This window comes from Pleurotus ostreatus (assembly GCF_014466165.1).
Source record: "Pleurotus ostreatus strain PC9 chromosome Unknown scaffold_10, whole genome shotgun sequence".
NCBI classification, from domain to species: domain Eukaryota; kingdom Fungi; phylum Basidiomycota; class Agaricomycetes; order Agaricales; family Pleurotaceae; genus Pleurotus; species Pleurotus ostreatus.
This window is the reverse complement of record NW_023503165.1, coordinates 894,251-914,796: the sequence shown is the minus strand read 5'-3', so window position 1 is coordinate 914,796 and position 20,546 is coordinate 894,251. Positions and strand designations below refer to the sequence as shown.

The 20,546-nt window shown below is 50.2% G+C and overlaps 8 protein-coding genes and 1 non-coding gene across 9 annotated transcripts; 4 read left to right on the top strand and 5 right to left on the bottom strand.

Moving 5' to 3' along the window:
- Positions 1 to 28: 28 nt before the first annotated feature.
- Positions 29 to 1,829, bottom strand: PC9H_002066 (uncharacterized protein; the record flags this gene model as incomplete). Its single annotated transcript, XM_036771708.1, has 8 exons — positions 29 to 203; positions 260 to 410; positions 460 to 630; positions 734 to 901; positions 966 to 1,145; positions 1,204 to 1,504; positions 1,560 to 1,586; positions 1,641 to 1,829. 8 exons carry the CDS (start codon positions 1,827 to 1,829, stop codon positions 29 to 31), a joined length of 1,362 nt encoding a protein of 453 aa, XP_036626329.1.
- Positions 1,830 to 2,343: 514 nt separating this feature from the next.
- Positions 2,344 to 4,138, top strand: PC9H_002065 (uncharacterized protein; the record flags this gene model as incomplete). The annotated part of the gene is made up of 5 exons (XM_036771707.1): positions 2,344 to 2,421; positions 2,477 to 2,619; positions 2,702 to 2,846; positions 2,902 to 3,072; positions 3,143 to 4,138. 5 exons carry the CDS (start codon positions 2,344 to 2,346, stop codon positions 4,136 to 4,138), a joined length of 1,533 nt encoding a protein of 510 aa, XP_036626328.1.
- An 865-nt stretch (positions 4,139 to 5,003) lies between these two features.
- PC9H_002064 (uncharacterized protein) lies at positions 5,004 to 5,400 on the bottom strand (the record flags this gene model as incomplete). Its single annotated transcript, XM_036771706.1, has 2 exons — positions 5,004 to 5,280; positions 5,354 to 5,400. The coding sequence occupies 2 exons, from the start codon at positions 5,398 to 5,400 to the stop codon at positions 5,004 to 5,006; spliced, it is 324 nt and encodes a 107-aa protein (XP_036626327.1).
- A 552-nt stretch (positions 5,401 to 5,952) lies between these two features.
- On the top strand, positions 5,953 to 8,465 carry MCA1_1 (Ca(2+)-dependent cysteine protease; the record flags this gene model as incomplete). The annotated part of the gene is made up of 6 exons (XM_036771705.1): positions 5,953 to 6,026; positions 6,072 to 7,158; positions 7,218 to 7,551; positions 7,600 to 7,702; positions 8,052 to 8,076; positions 8,259 to 8,465. The coding sequence occupies 6 exons, from the start codon at positions 5,953 to 5,955 to the stop codon at positions 8,463 to 8,465; spliced, it is 1,830 nt and encodes a 609-aa protein (XP_036626326.1).
- Positions 8,466 to 9,888: 1,423 nt separating this feature from the next.
- PC9H_002062 (uncharacterized protein) lies at positions 9,889 to 12,349 on the top strand (the record flags this gene model as incomplete). The annotated part of the gene is made up of 12 exons (XM_036771704.1): positions 9,889 to 10,158; positions 10,212 to 10,397; positions 10,447 to 10,477; positions 10,534 to 10,571; positions 10,623 to 10,841; positions 10,894 to 11,220; positions 11,293 to 11,343; positions 11,401 to 11,568; positions 11,632 to 11,653; positions 11,707 to 11,744; positions 11,806 to 12,027; positions 12,086 to 12,349. 12 exons carry the CDS (start codon positions 9,889 to 9,891, stop codon positions 12,347 to 12,349), a joined length of 1,836 nt encoding a protein of 611 aa, XP_036626325.1.
- A 258-nt stretch (positions 12,350 to 12,607) lies between these two features.
- Positions 12,608 to 14,116, bottom strand: PC9H_002061 (uncharacterized protein; the record flags this gene model as incomplete). Its single annotated transcript, XM_036771703.1, has 7 exons — positions 12,608 to 12,799; positions 12,858 to 13,020; positions 13,077 to 13,303; positions 13,361 to 13,595; positions 13,657 to 13,857; positions 13,916 to 14,021; positions 14,068 to 14,116. The coding sequence occupies 7 exons, from the start codon at positions 14,114 to 14,116 to the stop codon at positions 12,608 to 12,610; spliced, it is 1,173 nt and encodes a 390-aa protein (XP_036626324.1).
- Positions 14,117 to 15,663: 1,547 nt separating this feature from the next.
- PC9H_002060 lies at positions 15,664 to 15,754 on the top strand. Its single transcript has one exon. It is a non-coding gene; the product is annotated as a tRNA-Gly (tRNA).
- A 130-nt stretch (positions 15,755 to 15,884) lies between these two features.
- PC9H_002059 (uncharacterized protein) lies at positions 15,885 to 17,597 on the bottom strand (the record flags this gene model as incomplete). The annotated part of the gene is made up of 11 exons (XM_036771702.1): positions 15,885 to 16,227; positions 16,292 to 16,332; positions 16,388 to 16,396; positions 16,455 to 16,497; positions 16,555 to 16,711; positions 16,762 to 16,881; positions 16,932 to 17,033; positions 17,086 to 17,128; positions 17,269 to 17,429; positions 17,486 to 17,520; positions 17,575 to 17,597. 11 exons carry the CDS (start codon positions 17,595 to 17,597, stop codon positions 15,885 to 15,887), a joined length of 1,077 nt encoding a protein of 358 aa, XP_036626323.1.
- A 1,106-nt stretch (positions 17,598 to 18,703) lies between these two features.
- On the bottom strand, positions 18,704 to 20,322 carry PC9H_002058 (uncharacterized protein; the record flags this gene model as incomplete). Its single annotated transcript, XM_036771701.1, has 10 exons — positions 18,704 to 18,845; positions 18,897 to 19,016; positions 19,068 to 19,149; positions 19,205 to 19,394; positions 19,418 to 19,461; positions 19,513 to 19,624; positions 19,677 to 19,751; positions 19,900 to 19,932; positions 19,988 to 20,051; positions 20,105 to 20,322. The coding sequence occupies 10 exons, from the start codon at positions 20,320 to 20,322 to the stop codon at positions 18,704 to 18,706; spliced, it is 1,080 nt and encodes a 359-aa protein (XP_036626322.1).
- Positions 20,323 to 20,546: the final 224 nt, after the last annotated feature.

Sequence of the window (20,546 nt, the reverse complement as noted above, 5' to 3'; positions counted from 1 at the left end):
CCTCGCCTTGCATGATGCTAGCGTACATTTAGAAAACAGTTCCGTCGCTTTCAATCTCGAGTGGAGGTCCTCCGGTTGCGGGTCTCTTTATTTTGGCAATTTCTCTGCCTCCTTTCCACGTCGCACTCTCAAGGACTTGAGCAAGAGACAAGGCTTCGGGGTCAAGGCCGAGTTTCGTACGGATTTGCTCTGCGATGCGGTCCCTGTGTGCAGTGAAACCGTTAATTTCGACTTGAACGATGCAATCAGCGACTGGAACACTTGCAATTCGATCACTGTCATAGCCCTCCACTCAATTACAGCTGGATGAGCCGGCGAGACACGAGGAAGCCCGGATTGTTCATCAACGGGAAGAGATCGAGGTGGGTTGGATTTCAACGTCAGTACACCATGGTCCATCAGAAGCCCGCCTACGATCATTTAAACATCTCGGTGGAGCCCAAACCTTTGGAGACTAACCGTTTCGATACTCCGGTAGTCCTGTGAGGAGATCCTTGCCTTCGAATTTCCATCCAAGGACTTTCTCGATTGGTTCAATGACGGAGTAGGTGGTCCATCCTGTTAGTTTGTGGAATGGGACGAGGATAGAGGGGTCAATCTCCTCAGAGGCTGTCTCGGACTTCGAGGGATCTATTAGGGGTAATAGAGAGGGGGGAAGGGATGAGCGTCAGATGGGAAGACAGAAGCGAAGTGATGGAGTAGAAGGGTGTATAGAAGAGGATGATAAACAAACCTCGGAGGGCTTCGCAAGGCCAAACATCCCCTAAAGAAACACCACCAAGCGATGTTCTCGATGGAGGCCAGATGGGGTTGAGTCCCTCGATGAGCGCTGCCCAGAGCGCGGAGACAGGGATAATAGTCTCCCCGGCGTCGGACTTCACGGATTGAGCCTCGAGGAAGTCTACACACATAGCGTCAGCAATGGGGTGTATTTTTGGCCTATCTACGCCTGGAGGGGTCCATACCAAGCAGATTTCCGAGACGGGCGTTATCCCCACCACCGAAGAACTCTTTACCTTCCTTTAGGGCTCCCCCTAGACGCTGAAGAAGTTGCGCGCGGCCTTCGATGCCAACCATCGGGTTGTCGTCTGAGACTTGCATCGCTAGAGCAATATCCGGAGTCGAGATATTGGACAAACCCTTAGCTGAATCAAATCATCATCAACACACCACATCAACGTAACACCAAGGGATATGGCGTACCGTCGACCTGATATGGTTGCTCTTCATCGCTACTGAACATCCCAGATGCAAACATGTCAAAGCTGGCCACCGCCAATCCCTCCGATCTTGTGAACCTCTTCCCCCCATGATTATCTTCGGTGAATCCCCAAGTAGGCCCGGCGCCTGCGTCAAGAAGGACAGAGACGATGAAGAGATCTACCAAGCGGCGGCAGATCTCCTTCGTATCTGGAGGATTTGGCGATGAGGCCCATGTATTGAGAAGAGCTTGGATACGTGGTCGACCAGAGTCAAGGTGGCGCCAGCGACCATGAGGAGGGATCTATGGATGAGCTATAGTTAAACTTGCTGAGTCCAGTGGGGAATGGGAAACTTACCTCCACATAATTTGTTCCGAAATCTCTCTGTGTCATACAGGCAGGTCAGGGCACGATTCAAGTTAAACGTGTTCTATTCACCTCTATTATAGCTGCGCAGAAATCGACCACTGTTTGTTCATTTTCTGGATGATATTCGAAATACTGCAGGCCGTCCTTCTGCGCAAGAGTATGAACTCGAGTGCAACGTTCCCTTATAGCGGGGAGTGTGCGAAGGTACGCTGCTTGTTCCAGCAGTGAATCGGAAGTACTATTTGGTAGAAGGCTCATGGCAACGCCGTTTCGTGCAGATCGGTCGTGTGGGCTTTGTGGAGGAAAGAGCGTCCGGATACTAAGACAGGGGCGCCTTGAGCGCCCAACTACGTTTGGCGCCGCGGACTAAGTCTTTACTTCAACTTTACTTTGTGCTCAGAAACTCGCACTCATGTCACCAAAGCGATCAAACAAAAGCTGGAACCGCAAAGTTTCGCCAAAATACGAGCCAGGGATGTAAAACGTGACAAATGCCGCCGTTATATGCAGATTCTGCACTAACTATCAATACCATGGACCGAAAGTGTTTCATCGGTCCTTGGTGCTAAGGCCGCGTTATCAGTATCGAAAGAAATACAGGACCTATGGATGGCCTAGTCAGAACGCGTTCAAGATGGCATTGTGACGCCGTCGAGCGTGAGTATCGACCCCTGTCTGGAAAGGGGGGAGGGCGCTCGTTGAAGGAGGTCGAACAGCTACCGCGCTTATTAGTTCCTATGGGCGAAGCCACGATCGTCGAGCAAGCCCAAAGATGGATCCACTGTCAATCGCGGCAGCGATCATCACTTGCGTGCAGATTGCGAATAACTTAAAGCAGAATGTAGAGAAGGTAGCAACTTGCCGGCCTCATGTTGAACCCATTCAAGTCTCATAGTTACTTCCAGGTTGGCCAGAATCGGAGGCGCATGCTGCACCTGGCGGAAGAGGTTGTGCAGAGCCTATCCGAGCTGCAGTCCTTCTGCGCCGATTACACGGCTGACCTCGAGGTCTCCAGGGATCTGAAGAAAGCTGTAAAGCAACTTGAGTCGTCAGTCCATTCCAGCCTCCCCGAACATACATCGCTGACGTCGAAATTGGAGGCAATTAAACCAAGTACTCGAACGTTGTAGAGAGTGCTGTGACCCTCCTCAACGAAATCGGGGATATTTCTCCAAGCCAAAGGCATATTTCAAGATGTGGCAAAAGTCTGGGAAAATAGAAGAAGACATCGAGCACATCAGGGATGCTATCCGTTCGTCAATATCCAGGTTGACGGTGAGCACTATCCACATGATCTAAGCTTTCTTGAACCAACTGCAATACGTGTTAGCTACTCACCTCTGCTAGAATCGAAATACTGGCGCGCCGGCTCGAATCGAGAACGGCCAGGACGGAGCAATTCCTGGCGTCCCAAATGATGCAGAGCTTACAGTTGCATCAATTCGATGCCCTGTTTGGATCCATGATGATCAATACGAACGCTTGTCGTCCCATGATTCCGGTTGGTGCTTAATCTGTCCCGAGATCTGTGGCATCGCTCATGCGGCAGCGGCAACATTGCTGTTTATCAGTCATTATCCGACACGATGCCGGACGAGATTGACCATAACTACCTCCTCTATAAAATCCAAACTATAATGGAACGGCATAGCTCACTGGACCTATCAACACTCCCTTTGCCTCCACAGGATGCGTCGGGTAACAGAGGCTCAATGATTCAGAGAGAGTTCGCTTGCGCTCTAGGCCAGCCATCCATGCATGAAGTCCTCAGTCAGACGTGGTCTGTCTTTCGTTTCCTCGACGACCTATCTGCAGTACAATCCCAGAGCACCCATTACTTCTCCGCGTTGATCCTGCTTGGCTGCAACCTCGCTAGATTCGGCTACACCGATAGTGCCGTCCTCGTGCACTCAGCCACCTCAGAGCTGCTGGGTCGCTGGCACACTATACCCGGAGGGGAGGTGTATGTCCCCTACCTTGGGCTGACCCTCTCCGCCTTAACCTGGTCTCTCGCCTTGGAGAAAGATGTCCCTGATCCCCATATCGGCCACCAAGCTATTCGCCTCCTCTCTGCATCATCCTATCACGATGCACCTTCTTTGTGTGGTTACATCTTCGCTCTGAGGGTGCTTGTGTACTGCTCTTTCGGCAGCGGTCAGTACGAAGAAACTTTGCGCTACACGAGGCGGGCGCTAGAAGTCATGTACTCGGCGAACATGAAGGTCATCCCCGAAGCCCCTACAACGATATCTTGGGTGGTATTCTGGGGCGTGTCCCCAGATAACTCCCTTCCAATTGCTGTCGAACGCGATGCATGGATAACTCAGTCGGCCGGCTTCTTCCTCTATTGGGCCGCCAATGCTCTATCATCTCTTGGTCGGTGGGAAGAGGCCTTGACTGCGGCTAACGATGCAATGAATATACTGGCGGCCCTTCGTGATGGATATGATGAAACAATCTTGAAGATGAACCTACTCCAGCATTATGTTGACGATCTTGTCCAGGAAATTCCAAGATGGGAATTGAATCGGGACACCAACGCTGGACCACCTATTCAGACCGTTTGACGATAGATTGTTGGGGTCCCTTTCTCGAAGCGTAATGTAGACGATAGAGTGCTTGCCCCTATCTAGAAGTAGTTATCACGCTTACTTTGTATAGTACAGTATTGTAACTCCGAAAGATATCACCTTTCTCCTCATTACTCTCACCGCGCGTATACGACTTCGCCAGTCCCCCGAGCGGGTCACCACTCCCCGTAGCCCGGGTGACAGGCGACCCCCTTTCCAAAGGCCACTGGAACCTTAGCCAGGCACACAGGGCACCTACTCGAACGACGAGACATCCAATCACACGGTCGTACGTATCAAGGATGTATGTTGATGAATTCTATGTTATAGGGTTTTCCAAAGCCGTAGTGCCAGCAGATACTGTCATAGTACGTCAGTTAAGTTGGTGTTCACTGTCACCACCATCAAGTATGAAATGACCAGCATCAGGTAGGTTGCTCTCAATGCACTCGCTCTAGTGCGGAAGGCTGAGACGGGGTCCTTTTCTCTGGGCGTATATGATGTCAGTTATACCAAATCGTACCGCACGGGCACACTGGAAACAGAATTTCCAACGCCAGGTAACCATGGACGCCGTGGTATCATGAAGGAGTAAAGTTACGCGGTCGAGCAAACAAGCGTTTCGTCCTTTTGGACTCATCAGGAGGGGCACACACCCCTCGACGCGAACACCTACCTTCATACCTACCAGCTACCAGTCCCGGTTGCTTGAGGCCTTGCAGTGCGAATTCGAAAGCGCCAGCCTCGCACAGGTGTCAGCCCACGGGGAACGATGTGCAAGGCGACTTACTAACGCGCACCCGATCGACAGTGCGCTCTCCGACCTGCGGATTTGAGCGTAGTGACCGATTCGCGAAGACGCCTACGCGCTATCTTGCTTCGACTCACTCCTTCGTCGGAAAATCTCCATTCCGCGCTTCCTGCCGATCGCCAAAGCTCGCTGGAGACCGGCCTTGCGAGACTTTGGAGGCTCTTCTGCCTTCGAAGGGACCTGCCCTTCGTCGGCAGCTGGGGCTTCCAACCACGTCGAAAACGGAATATCCAGGTCTTGCCACTCCTCCTCTGGCAATCCCCACCAAGCAACGAATTCCGGCAACCGCTTCAAAGGGCGGATGGGTGACTCGCCGATTTCGCGGTAGCTGAAGCACATATTGATAAAGGTATTGATGTCTGGGTGGGTTCAGTTATCAATGCGGGTAAAAAGGAAGAAACGGTGATGGCAATTCCTGGGGTATCGCGGGGTATTTATGTGCGACCATGTTGGCTGACAGGAGCCGATAGGAGCTAGGATTAGCCCCTGAGGCCTGAGCCCTGGAGGTAATATACGCGGTGATTATTTGCCTTCGTTCTGATTGTATAGACGTGCGGGTGTACGTGTCATTTAACCTCTACGATATGTTCCCTTCATCAGCCTAGTGATATCCCATGCTATCGAACACATACCAACACGCCTCCGGATGCACTTTCGTCGTTGTTGGACTATTGCTATCCCACTTGCAGTTACATGCACAAGTAGCAACATACCTGTATTATGTTGTCGGCTCATTCTTGATGTTTCCGGCGACGAGTAACACCCAGATGTCTGTGCAGCGATAAAATGTCCCTGACAGTGCCTTGTCCAATTCCCAAGCTTTAAGTAGAACTTGGGGAATCTGGCTCAAATATCTTAGTGTTTATTTCCTGAGTTGTCTGTTTTGAGTTTTAGCGTGCATATTCCCTGAGAGGAATCCTGACTCGTGACTTTATGACCTTATTCGTAAGAGTTGAGGCGCCTATGACGTCTGGCTTGAACCTTGCCAGTTTCCGCCAGGATGTCGTTCTGGAATAGTGGCCCAATGCCAATGCCCATGGGCACCTACAATCCAAACATGCTCTACCCATCCCAGTGAGTACTCTACATCTAAACCAACCATGCCTAATCCCCTGCCAGACCGCTGTTAGCACCTCAACAGCCTGTATATGTCTATCGTACTAGTCACCGTTCTCACTCTCACTCCCACTCCCACTCGCGCCGTCACCGCAGCCGCGCGCGCAGCTACTCTTCATCTCGCTCCTCTTCTCGTGATCGTGATCGCGATCGCGATCGGTCGCGGTCTAGGTCTCATTCCGTTGCACCCGCTCCTCTGCAGCGGCAGCCCCCGATGATGCCTCAAATGATGCCTCAAATGGCGCCCCAAATATACCATGTACCAGGTCACATCCGACCCGAAACTCTTCCTCCGAACGCCCAAGTCGTTCACCTCAGCGGGCACCATCACCACAGGAGACACCGCAGTCACGGCCATGAGCGGGACCCACGTCAAGAGATCATGGTACAACCTCCACCACATGTGCAACCCCAGCCTCCTCCGGCTCCGGCGAATTATCAACTCCCCAGTGACGGATTTCTTGACGGCGACCACGAGAGGTATAGCCGATATCCACAAGTTGTCCATTCAGAACCCCCTCAGCATCAACCCGAATCCCGCCAACGGCCGTATCCGCGCGATGATGAGTACGAGCGGCGGCACGGACATCAGGGATACTATGGGGATAGACACGACGATCGGCCGCGGCCTCAGTCGGAATTCGCGTCTAATCACTCCCACTATGGTGGAGGTCACCAATCGCAACAGCAACAGCATAGTCAACAACAGGACTCTCACTCTCCTCGCCCAAGCAGCATGAGTTTCAGGCCAAGTCACAATGGCAGCGCCGGAGGACTTGGGGATATGGCTGCCAATTTCGCTTCAGGCGTACTGAACAACTACGTTCAAGGACATTCTCCACGTCCCCATTCATTCCACAACTCGTCTCGTCCGAATAACCGACCATATCCTGCGGGTGGTGGTAGTGGCGTTTATCAAGGGGGAGCGGGGGGAACCGAACACGCTCCGCCGCCTGGGCAATTGGGCTTCGGCGACATCGCTGCGGCCTTCCAAGGTGGGAGCGCTACGGGCAACTTAGAGGCAATGGGGCAAGCCATTGTCGATGCGTATCGGTATTCGAGATGTACGGGAAGGAAAAAGGCAGTTTGTGTGGGTTTCCTCGTCCCTTGCTCTTTCCATTTCCCCTACCTGACCGAGTTCCCCCGTAGATCGGGATCAACTACATCGGCTCGTCCAACGAGCTCAAGGGGTGCATCAACGACGCGTGGCGCGTCCGGGATTTCTTGGTGGACTCTCACGGCTTCAAAGCCCAGGATATCCTCATGTTGACGGACGACGCCCCCGATCCCTCGATCGACACGCGTTCCATGACCAACTCCCGCTCGCGTTCGAAAACCAGCGGTAGCAGGGACCTTAGCAGAAGCCAGTTCCGCGCACTCAACTCGAGGTCGAAGGTGCAGACGCCGACGAGGGAGAATATCCTGCAGGCGATGAAGTGGCTGGTGGGGAGCCCGAAGCAGGATGATTCGTTGTTTTTCCATTGTGGGTGTTTTTGAGTGGTGATTCGCTGTTTTCTGATATTTTGCATAGATTCGGGACACGGTGGAAGGACACCAGACGTACACGGGGACGAGGCGGATGGGTACGACGAAGGCGAGTCTATACCCCTCTATTTCCATCTCACTTCTTCACGGTTTATGTATAGTAATATACCCAGTTGACCACGAGAGGAATGGGCATATTTTAGACGATGTACGCGTTTCTTCTTCTCTGCGTTGTACGAATACACCACTCAATCTTCCAGACAATGCATGAGATCATGGTAAGCTTCGTCCTTTCGCCTATCATGCTTCGTATCCTTACTTGCGCTGATAGATGAAATGCCTGCCCGAAGGCTGTCGGTTAACCGTGAGTTTCTGCTTGGTTCTCCGCAACATATGCAGCTACTTAATCAATGTTAATATTGGAAGACTTTGTTCGATGTACGTCCGCCCCCTCATGCTGTGTTATAGATCTTACTGATTATGACCCCTTTACCTCAGTGCTGTCACTCTGGGACAATTCTCGGTACGTGTAGCGCAAACCCCACTACTTGCGGACTCTCATCTATGTGCTGTTTTGTGTATAGACCTTCCATATACTGTACGTCTGCGAAGCTACCCCCTCCATTTGGAACTCACGATCCTTCTCTCCGCTTCTTTCCGCACATTTCTCGCATCCATCGTCAATCGCGTTGTATGTCACTCAAGACCCGAACATACGGCACTGCGCGTATAGTATTCCCCGGGTGGACAACGTTCCCGAGGGGATATAACGGAGAAGGCGAAGAGGAGGCTGGCATGTGTTGGCGACATTGTGGGTCGTCTTCTCTGCGTTACTATGGCGTTTCGTTCTCTGACTTGCACCCTCTCCTCACCGCTCTACACCACGCAATGACGTCCAATGACGACCCATAGATTTCCATCGCCGGATGCGCGGATCGCCAAACGAGTGCAGATACGTTCAAAGGCGGAGTGGCTATCGGCGCCACTAGTTATGTGCGTACGCTTTCTCTTTGCGAGCTTCAAGATTCGTTGACTCTTGGAATCCATCGTTTTGTAAAACAGGCTTTCCTCAAGATATTGAGTGCGTAATGATTGATTCGCCCCATCTGGTTACTTGCTGATTGTCCTTCACAATGCCTCGTTCCTGCCTTCCCAAACATATTCGCCTTTTGCTCGACGCCTCGTTCACGAATGTGCAGAGCAACAACCAAGGCAGACATACCTCGAGCTCCTCAACCACCTTTAGTAAGTCCCCCGGGCACCTGCTTCTGAACCCAATTTGCTTACGCTTGCATTAGTGAGATGCTTCATGAGAAATACGACCAGACACCACAATTGGGTAGTTCGCATTCGATCGTGAGTGCTTCCGTTTATTCCACTCCATTCAGATTCTCCTGTCGTGTTATACGGCGTATGGCTCGCAAGTTGGCGTATTGATCTTCATAAATGGTCTTCGACATTTCTTGTTGTCGACGCTAACAATACCATAGGATCTGAACAAGGAGTTTGTGATATGAGCGGAGCCCGAGACATAGGCCGTAGTGGCTCGTATAGTCAATTCAAGCGGTCTCTCGGCGTTCAATGATGAGATACCTCGCCTACTTGTGGCTTCGAAACACCACCTTTGTCGCTTCGGTTGACGGTCGGGTAGGTGGGGGCTATCAAGCGTGGGGCTCTCCTGGCTAGCAGAAAGGATCGAACACTCCTTTCGTTCTTGGATAGCGTAAAGTTCCGGCTTCGGCTATCGCACCTCATTCGATTCACGAGGTAATCTCCTCGTCAGTGGTGTTTGCTATGAAATAGACATATCTGCCCGTTTTGAGCTCTCGATATCAATGGTGGGACATGATCAATCCCCCCTAACAGCACGCCGTAAACTGGCGCGTTGCTGACAGTAGTTTGTCCACTACCACTGGTACTGTGGTACCTTCGGCGTCGCGCGAATCGGATTGACTGAACTTTGCAGTCCATCCAGCGATCTTCGACTTCAGAACTGGTTTCGCCAGTCGCGCAAGCTCTTCTCACCAACAGATTTCGTAGTGGTTACTTTGTGTAGCAAATTCTCCACCGCTCGTCACTCCGCTGTTTGCTTGGTCGAGCTTACCACCCTCTCGATATCGCGGTGAAATGGGGATCACACTAACTAGTGAGTCGGGCCTGGCATTCACCCGATGGGGTAAGCGACTATCATACTCTCGAAGAGAGGTTGGTTTATCAGCCTACCGATGGGGATGGTGGATTGATCAACTGTCCCAGATGAACTGCGTGGGAGGCGTTCAAGCACGACGGACCCAAGGTGAGTGTTATACACCATTATGTGTCCCTTTGGGCTACGATGTCACTCTTGCTCTCCTCCCTCCCCAATCTCGCGGATCTCACAAGCTGTATTACGAAACAAGATTTATATCCTACTGCCCACGGCGGTTTCGCAGATATATGGTTATGTACATTAAGAAATAAATCGTATGAGCCAATTACACAAAACGTGGGTGGATGGTTTGCACATCATTCCCTTTGTCATCCCTCAGACCTCACCCAGGTCGCCGTCAAAGTTCTTCGTTCGTTTGGTAGCCCGGGTGCCGATGGCGAAAAGAAGTACCAAAAGGTCTGCAGTACCATCTGCCCCACGCTACACGGCCCGGCTAACGAATTTATTAGAGACTGCGGCGTGAGTTGGCAGTCTGGCTGATGCTCAAGCATCCTCAAGTATTACCGCTTTACGGTGTTGTCTCGGACTTCGGGCCTTGTCCGTCTATGGTCTGCCCATGGATGGAGAAAGGGAATCTGAATGATTATCTCGGAAGCGAGGGCAAATTACTGAATCTTGAAGGTAGATACAAAATCGTAAGTGCGGTTCAATGAATCGTCCGACCTACTGAGATAAATCTTGTAGCTGCGGCAAGTTTGTGCTGGACTCGCCTATTGTGAGCACGACCTCGACACGGCTTTACTTGATGGTCTATTTTAAACGCTTTGGTAGTACACTCTTGCTCGGTGGTACATGGCGACTTAACAGGCGTATGTCCTAAGGTCACCCCTCAACTCACCTCATGCCTAATCTCTGCAAAGTGTAATGTTCCCATCAGCGAGGCCGGAGATGCATGTTTGAGCGACTTCGGTCTATCGACCATGATTACGGATTTGCAGGGTGGTGCGTCTGCCACTTCGTCGATTGGGGGAAACGTTCGATACGCAGCCCCCGAACTCTATCATGTCAGCGGGGACGACGTCCGAACGATTCCGACTACCCACAGCGATATATATTCCCTTGGTAGTGTCATCCTTCAGGTGTGCGTTCTCCACCGTGGTACATCCCTTTAGCCTCTCATCATGGACACAGACATTCACCGGACTGATGCCCTACCATTATCTAAGGATAGATGGTCAGGTGCTGATTGAGCTATCTCGAGGTGTGCCCCCACATCGACCCTCGGACCCGATCATCACAGATGCACGCTGGAGGTTGTTGTGCGCTTGCTGGGAAACTCATCCGCCGGGCAGACCCACATTGCAAGCCATCATTGGATATCTCGAAGATCCCGATGGGATATTCCATCCAGTGTCGCTTGACCTGCCCCATCTAACCAACATCAAATTCGACTCTATTGTCAATGTATCTCATTGCCGACATATGGAGTGTTGGAAGGCTCCTTACGCGGGTCATGTTGTAAGTTGATAATAAACTTAGTCGTCATTTTATACTTCACTATCTTTGCTAATGTTTGTCGTGCCCGGGTAGGTCATCGTCAAGGTGTTCAGACTTCTTACAGACAATTATGTGGTTCTGCAGGTTCGTCATGGTCGGGCTGTCAACACCTTGGTGTACGATAATACCTCTTTTGTCCAGGAACTGCGTAGCGTTGGGACAATACGACACCAACACCTAGTTCCCTACGTTGCTACTATAGAAGATGAAGATGGCTCGCTGGGGGTCGTCATGCCATTGATATCTGGGCACAGTCTCCGTGCATACCTACAAAACATATCTCTCTCCTTTGATCGGAAGCTCACTCTTGTATGTGATCATTGTCAATTTTCTACATAAAAGAAAAAACTCAACCATATCTAGCTTCAACAGATTGCCAATGGCTTGTCATATCGTGCGTGCCCGGCCCTGCTCAGCCGATGATTATGTTGAGGTCACTGGACGTAGTTCATTCCATGTTTATCGTCCACGGTGGGCTGAACGCTGTACGTGTGTTCAAACGCATCGGCATCTAATTATGTGAACTGAGTGCACTGCTCCTCCAAGTGGAACATTCTCATCACCGACAGCGGCTGTGTGAAGTTGAGCAATTTTGGGATCATGCCTATCCTTTACAAGCGTACTGCGTCCTCCAAAATCTTTGAAACTTACGGTGAGGATTGGCGATGGGCTGATCCGATCCTTTGGCTCGGGTACATCGACGGTCAAACTAGACCATCAGAGACATTTGCCACTGATGTCTATTCATACGGGAGTGTAGTGTACCAGGTGAGTCACCCCCGCTCAGATATTTGACGAGCTGGCCACGAGTACTATATCTATGTAGATAGTGACCAACAGGAAGCCGTTCCAAGACGTCTGGGATGGCAATGAAGGAGGGTTCCAACCTATTCTTGAAGGGTATACATTCAATACGTTTCGCCCGCCTCAGCTTGAGAAACGGGCGGTTTCTCAAGGTATTTTGGAGCTCATTGAGAGCTGCTGGGCGGTTGACCATCAGGCGCGGCCGACGATGCAATCATTATCGTCCAGAATCCACTCCTCCGCTACCGGCCTATTGCTCGCTGCATTGTGCATTGATACCTTATAAACGAACACGACGAAATAAATAAACATGATGATATTGGCTGTGGACACGGGAAACTGCATGTTTCTGGTTTTCTCCGCAATGTTCTGTGCTGTTCCGGGATATATCAAAACGCTCGAAGTCATATATTCTAGATTCAACTCATTCTTGTGCGGCCATTGCAAAACCTCCTGCCCTCACATTACCAAAGATCGATGTAACACTCAATTTCAATGGGGTGGGGCAAGATGAGTAATACCGAATGGCGAGAACTTCGTACAGTCAATCCTTCTCTTTCTCTTCGCTGATGTCGTCTCTCTGAATTTCGATGGCAGTAGTGTGGCCCTGTATATGGTGGGTTGCCTGCTCGTCATCAAATAAGGCCGCCGTCTCCTCAAGAGTCCGATTCTTCGTTTCGACGACGAAGAGATACAGATACACCCATTCGAAGACGAGCCAGCAGCAGTATACGATCTATACGTAGGTTAGCGCGAATCACGTTAAAGGCAGGGTACCAAACGCAAAGACATACGTAGTATTTCCACTGGATTGCGTCTAGCGCGACGGGGTTGACATATTGATTGAAGATGAGGGACAACGAGAGCGAGATATTGTATACCGTGAATCCTTTAGCGCGCAAAGCGAACGGCAGAACCTCCACCGCATACGAGGTGATAAGGGGACTAAACGCGATGCTAGTATTCGATGTAAGCATTAGTGCCATAGTCCCAGCGGGTGAATGAACACTTACTCGTAGGAAGCATAGAACAAGAATATGAAAGCGATGACGGCGTGGGCTGCAGAAGTGGACCCGTGAATAGCGAATTGCGCTGAGCAGACGGTTTGCAGCGTGAAGAAAATGATCATTCCCGCCGTCGACACCAGGAAGAGTGGCCGACGACCTGCACGGTCACATAGCGCTGCGCCCAATAAAGCCCAAGTCAGATTCCATATTTGCAGGATGCCATTGATCAGCAACTGGGAGCAGAATTCATTATAGGCTGGCACATAAGGGGGGAAAGGAACAAAGCTCACCTGGATAGTAGGGTCTATGATGCCAATGGAATCAAAGACTTTGTTCAAGTAGTACGACACGAGACCATTTCCAGACCACTGTGAGAAGAACGCAAGGGCCACGATGATACGCAAACGTCTTCTATTCCCAGGTGTCGCAATAAGGGACAACCACCCTACGTTGGCAGCAACCGTGCGATCAAACTCGATCGCATTCTTGATTTCGTTGAATTCATACTGAACGAGTGGATCATTCCTGGCGGGAAGCGGTCAATGAGCGGAGTCGAAACGGTGGAATGCACGGGCTGTCAACTTACTCGTCACCGTCAGCGTGATAATACGCAAGCGTCTTCAGAGCTTCGTCGTGTCTTCCTTTTCCTATGAGCCAACGCGGGGACTCTGGGGCGAAAAGGATGAGGCACACTTGAACCAGCGCCGGTATACCCTGAAAAGCAGAAGGAATACGCCATGACCAAGTGTTATGAATTCTAAATGTGCCGAATGTAGTCCAGGCGGCCCTGAGCAGTCATAGTATGAATACCTAGGGAGCAGTGAGCGCAGAGAATAGGGACGTACACGATTGCACCTCCTTGCCAAAGTGCGTTGTACGTCGATGTAAGAGGTCCGCGGTATAACGGGTACGAGACCTCTGTTATCAACATGGGTGACGCGGCAGCTAATCCTACGATCAATAACAATCAGCCAGCCTAATTACAAATAGGACTCACCAGCGAAAGAATGCCCGAACCCGATTAGAAACCTTGCACCAATAAACATCCCAACCGATTGTGATGCTGTCTGAACTATGGTCCCCATACACATTAGGACGGCTCCGATGAACACAGTTCGTCTACGTCCCAATCCATCTGCCAGAAACGGGGAGAAGGGGTAACCGCCCAAAGACCCAATATGCTATAGATATTAATCATATAATGTCATCCCTCTAATTTCATGCGGTGCAAAAAAGGGTTGCGGAGAAGTCGAGGAGATTACTTGCCTGGATGGCGTTCAATAAGCCGAGCATGCTACCGGAAGGATTGTTAAAGGACTGTTTCCACTGAGGAAGGCTTTGGAGGCCGTTCATCATAGTCCCATCGTAGCCGTTATTCGACGCTGTCACAAGCCTTAAGAAGAGGTTTCCACCGCCGGGTGAACGGGTGAACAAGACTGAGGACGAGTGAGTATATCTCACAAGAGTACAATCCAAGCGTTGAGAATAATAAGCCTTGTACCGAACCTACAGTTAGCATCAATGAAACACAAGGAATAGATAATTCACAAACCGACGATTATTATACCATGTCCGTCTTGGATCCAAAAGATGAAAATATGCAGGATCTTCGCTGCTTCGGATGTTATCGCCTGGAGTGCGAGTCATTATCGTGAAGCTGGACACAGCAAGACGCAAGCGGAGGTTCACCGCATTCGAGGGATGGTATGGGAGTGTAGCTTATGTACGGATATAAGAAGATGGAAAACCCTTCTTCCACAATTCGCGAGTCATTGACAGCTGACTAGACTTCGTCTTCGTTTGCCCGCAGAATCGCCTTCCTCCACGAAAAGTGGAACACATCTATTAATAAACCTCGTGAAGATGCGAGCCCTCTGTCGATAGATCACCTGTGGCCGAGCTACTGTCCACGAGCAGAGGCAGGACAGGGACAGTTGCCATTGACTATCAGCATGCTGTAAGGGGGGGACAGGCGGCCAGAAAATACTGGTTAAAGAGTTAATCAAGGCCTATAAATGTATGCTCCGTCACCTGGCATGGCACTCCAGCGGTATTCGGAGACATATATAGCATTGGAGGATACACCGACCTGCCGCACGGGAAACTACGTTGCCTGCAAGTTTACGCTGCATTCTGTTCCATTCCTGCTGGAGCTACGGGTCTGAAAGGAAACGTGCACGACGAGATTACCGTCAGGTAGATACGCGCTAAGTTCAAAGACGCAGGTTCGTAGTACGCCCTAGCCCCCGCCCCCGCCCGGCTGGACAGTGGACAAGCATTTGTTCGGTAAGCGTACTTCAAGACATCGGATCTTGTGTGCATAATGGATCAGTAGAACGGGTGGTGTAGCTTTCAACCCCAAACATTCAAAGGTTCGGAATCACGATGGTAGGAGGTCAAGGCGTCTAAGTAATTCACTTCCCTTTCTCAAGGTCCCACCAGTCGACTCCCACCATTAGGGTTCCGGATGAAGACATCTCATATACACGGCAATGAGCAATTGTCTGGAAGATCAGAATATTATTGGCTCGATTCATATACCGACCTTGTACCACCCCAATAGTAGTATTTTCAACGAACATCAATGTATAGAACATCGATGGTGAAACGGTATCATGCTTGCCTTCCACGTCGTTACATATATCTGTAAGCAAGCGGCACGGGTTCGACTCCCGTTCGATGTAGGTTTTGGTCAGGAACGTTTTGCCCCCACGTTGCGTCTCAAGCTGGAGGTGGGGAACAGTACAATAAATATAATATTATACAAATGTTGTTTAGGTGATTCGATAAATAAAAATCGATGTGGGGTGCACTCTATACTGAAGAAGAACCAGAGGGGTTTTTACTGCCAGCTTCTGATATACGATGAGCCAGTGATCTTGCACTTGACCCATGGCCTATACTTTCAGCGGCGGCCGTCGCCTTAGACGATTCAGTTCGCATCTGGCGCTGTGCGGCTTCGACAGGATCATCACCAAATTGATCGACCATACTCGACATGGCATCTCCCGCGGCCGCACGAAAGCTCGCCAAAGTAGTCAAGGTATATATCTGTAGGGTACCCGTCCTGGTCTGCGCAGCCATTGCGCGCGATCGTTCTTTGTCTTCGTACGCTCGGATGTGTAGTAAGAATCGAGCAGTGAGTAAACCCGACAGCCTGGCGAACTTATATCAGCAGATATTTTGGGCTGCGGTGGCAGCGACGATGGTGATGAACTGACGGGAGTGTGTATGCGTTTAGCAACCGCTGGAAGAACCCAGCCTACCATCAACGGGTAAACATCCAGGGAAGTCGTGACTGGGACCCATTGACTTACAGGTGCTTCCTATATATAGGCTGTATCAGCCTTGGCGGCGAAGACAAATACGGTCTGGGAAACCTACCACATTCAATATAACTGCTGTAGTTGTGAAGAGGGAAATAATGCTATGAAGGATTAGCAATCCCTTCGTATCCTCAGAAACGCCGATACATGACACATACCTAAAATAAAGAACACCTTGCTCGAAAATTAGGTTGATGAGGCCTTTGGAGCGTCCCTTCCTTCTGCCGACTTTGAATGCCACGAGGCTGCGAGTGATAGTAAGAATCGCAGAGGAGTATTCGAAGATAACCATCAGGATCGAGAGTAATAGGTTCGCTAGTGGCAAAGGTAAGCCATTAGTGTCTAACGTTAAACCATGGGCATACCTCTTTCAGAAGTGGAGACATCAAGAACCGATAAGTCGTTGTTCACAGAAATCAGAATCCAGAGACGGCTTACAAGGGATTGCTTGACGAACCTACACACCGAAGGCCGGGAACGTGCGCCTACGGCGTACATCAATTGATGTCGGTGGCTATCGCTGCGGGGGTCGCACTTACGATATCTAACGCAATACAAGCGGTGCCAATGAGGCCCAGATAAATTAGGATGTATATGTTCCTTGCGTATATCGCGTACGTTCTCCCTGTGAAAGTTACTGCAATCATTAAGGTCAGCGCATGTCTTCCCAACATGCATAAGGCTCGTACCTATCACAGCTGCTCGCCCGAGGACACTCAGTGCGCCGATTATCTTGTACCACGTGTCGCAGCTAACGCCATGGAGGATATGAGTCAGAAGTTGGAGGGGAGGCCCGCAGAAGGAGGGCTGACTGAGATACACATCATATCCGTAAGCATTGCTGAGGACTGGGACGATTAGAATAGGCGTACCCCTTGTTTGAGTCGATTGGCGATAGCTAAGAGGTAAAGGACGTTGGCCACCAGCGCGTATCGACAGAAGATGTACAGAATTGTTGAGAGTCTGACTTTCGACCCCCAGATGTACTTGACTTCCAGGGGGAACGTTAAAGCGTAGTCGTAGAATAGAAGAGCTGAACTGAGGATCAGCCTGCGACGAGGTTGCGTGCACATACCCAAGAGTACGTACCGATGCTTGACCATTGTATGTTGAACTGAAGGTAACTGAGTCGAGGTCAATAAATTTGGTATATGAAGGGCCAAAGGCGGAATACTCACTGTGTTGCTGCTTTACTGGCCATGCTCTGGTGCCGATACAATTGGATACTGTGAGTGGAAGTTTTGTAAAAGATGAAGAACCAGAACCCCTCATGTATCTTATAACTGTGTAAACATTATGTTTAGGATTCCTTGTTTCGCGGTAACCCCAAACGCAATGGTAAGATGATTAGCGCCGCCGTCTCCTTGCCGTCTTGATGAGATACGACATACAGAGGCAGTGAGCGAATAACCCGATGCTGAAACAAATGCGGTGCTTACTGACATATTAGGATCACCATCAAGCATCATAGGCGGATACAGTGAGAAAGCTGTTATGAATACCATGTCGAAGCGGGGGCGTGGTGTTCGACAACAAGGAGACATGACGAAACCTGTAGTGGTCTCCGGGTCATCTTGATGGCAGATCATTACGGGACGGATGGGAACCTACACCAGAATATCTGTACCGTGCTAGAAAGATAGATGATTCGGAGACTCAGGTATTATCACTTGACATGTACGTAGGTGTTATCGAAAACCTCGGCTCCTATTCGTTCATTGTGTGCATCCCAATGTAGGTACAGTGAGGATGACAACCTAATCGGAATTTCATAACTCAAGCCCAGAAGTCCGGGCGAAGTTGCACATACCGTAAGGTTTATCCTCAGACAATCATGGCGCTGAGCCAGCCATCAAATTTGTCGTGTGCAAGATGAAACCAGACCTCCTGCGAGTAAGAACTTATGCAACAACCGTGATGGAGGCACTGATCCTTCTGTCATATTAGCACGTTTAACCCACACCTCATATGTGGTGGAGGGCCCAAAGTATAGAACATCTCGTCCTCGCTGTCCTTCATCTTCAGACATCATTGTATGCAAGTATCGCATCGGACGTTCAGCTGGACAAGTTGCGGTTCGCTTCTTCGTCTATCTTCGTGTTCTATATCGTGGGGTAAAGGTATATATTATGCAACAGTTCACAGCTGTCGTGAGCTGACGTCTCCTCGTTACGGAAAAGTGCTTTATTTGGATTCTTGAGAGAGGAGTGCAGAGCGTTCCTTAGACCTCTGTATGATCTGGCAGGCAAATGGTTCGGGATAGCTGATGGTGCGCGTTAGACGGACCGGTACATCTCACAATCTGAGCTAGGGCACACACCTAATGAGCTTGTGGGTGAATTTCGGGTTCAAGGAACCATGCTTAGGTGGCGAGATCGTGAAAGCCCATAGAATAGAAGTGATCGCAATGAAAACAGAGTTCTCCCCAAGGGCTTTACCAGGGCACATCCTTAAGCATTTCGCATATTAGCAGAACGATCGATACGGTAAGTGTCTCCACCTTTTCCCGAAACCGAAAGCCCAGGACGATGGGTCGACGACGTCTTCAGTTGGATCTAGAAATCGCTCCGGTAGAAATTGCTGCGGGTCGTACCTCTCGTTCGCTGCGAAAGCGACTGCCCTAGAGTTATATGTGAGGCGTCGAGCTCTGGGCGAACACATGATGATTTACCACACGTTCGGGACCACCATAGCACCTTTCGGGATAAAGAGACCACGATAGATATCATCTTGAGATGTACGCCGGCCCAAGGCTGGGCGAAATTCGCCAAAGTGAGTATATGACCGTAGCCATCGAAATCCACTTACTCAGCGGCACTATAGGACGCCACCGTATAGTCTCTTTGATGACGGCATTGACAAATGGCAGTTGGGCTTTGTCCGCTATACCCGGCAAGCGCTGCGATCCAATAACTTCGTCAATTTCTTTTTGGGCTTGCAGCTGTACCTTGGGGTGCAACGCCATGGCGAGCACAAAGACAAGGAGGGTGGCATATGTCTGCATGCAGGGTATTTAGTTACACGGCCGACACTGAGATCAAACAACCTAGCTGATTCAGCACCCGCTGGAATAGGTAGGGTCAACAGAGAGTTATACGGTAGAATCTCCCACTAACCGCCGTACATTGAACCAGTCGCCCATTTGACAGATTGTTCGAAGTCGGATATATCGTCCTTTTCCATCGATAGTAGCTCCTGAGTCAATGATGGAACGGCTGATCCATCACGCTGATTGCATATTCAGTGAAGGGAAGTATGGGCACGGTTGAATACGACTGACCATGTCCCGCTCCACATGCTCGAATGGCGCTGTAATCAGGTCTTCGATCATTTGTTTTCCGACCACGACTTCCTTCTGAAACGGCATCCAAGACGGGAGGTGTTTCACTGGTAAAGCAAAGTTGAATAAGAAGACTTTTCTCGAGGTGTTGATGATTTGTAATAGGCATACTAAACGGCAGGAGGTCGCATAAGTATGCGCCAGGCATGCTCGCATGACATACCAGATCCATAGTCGCATCTGCATGCTTGATATACTGAATATGACCAAGGAAATTAGCGTATGATGACGGCAGAGGCCAGTATTTGTACTTTACTGTCAGCGGTATCGACTGAAAGGCCATACGTGACAGCAATAACAACACGGCCGGAAAATCTACAGCAAGTGTCAGTGACGTTGAAAGAGTGAATGAAGAACAAACTACATACAGCCTTAGATCGGCATTGAAATTTTCGGGGTGAGTCAACAAGGAGAAGCAGAGTCGACGGGCGAGGTCTTCCTGTACAGGGTGGTATTGTTTGACAGCAGCTTGACTAAGGACTATATGCACAAATCGGCGGTGGAGACGCCACTCGGCATCATTTTGGCGCAGGACTGTGCTCTGTACGAAGTGTTCAGCAGCTGAATCAAGTGTCAGCTTGGGCATGGGGCAATAATCTAGATTGTCAGAATCCAACAGAAACCTAGGTGACGTTGTATATTTGCACGGCTTAGGAAACAGCATAGTTGTATTGAATACGATGCAAGCCATCGATGATCTGCTTTGTAAAAGAGCCAGCGTATACTCTCAACGCCCTGTCCTCACAGTTGCCGGGGAGCTCATGGGCCTTGACAAAGTGGCGGTACAGGGGTTACAGGGGTTCACGTGAC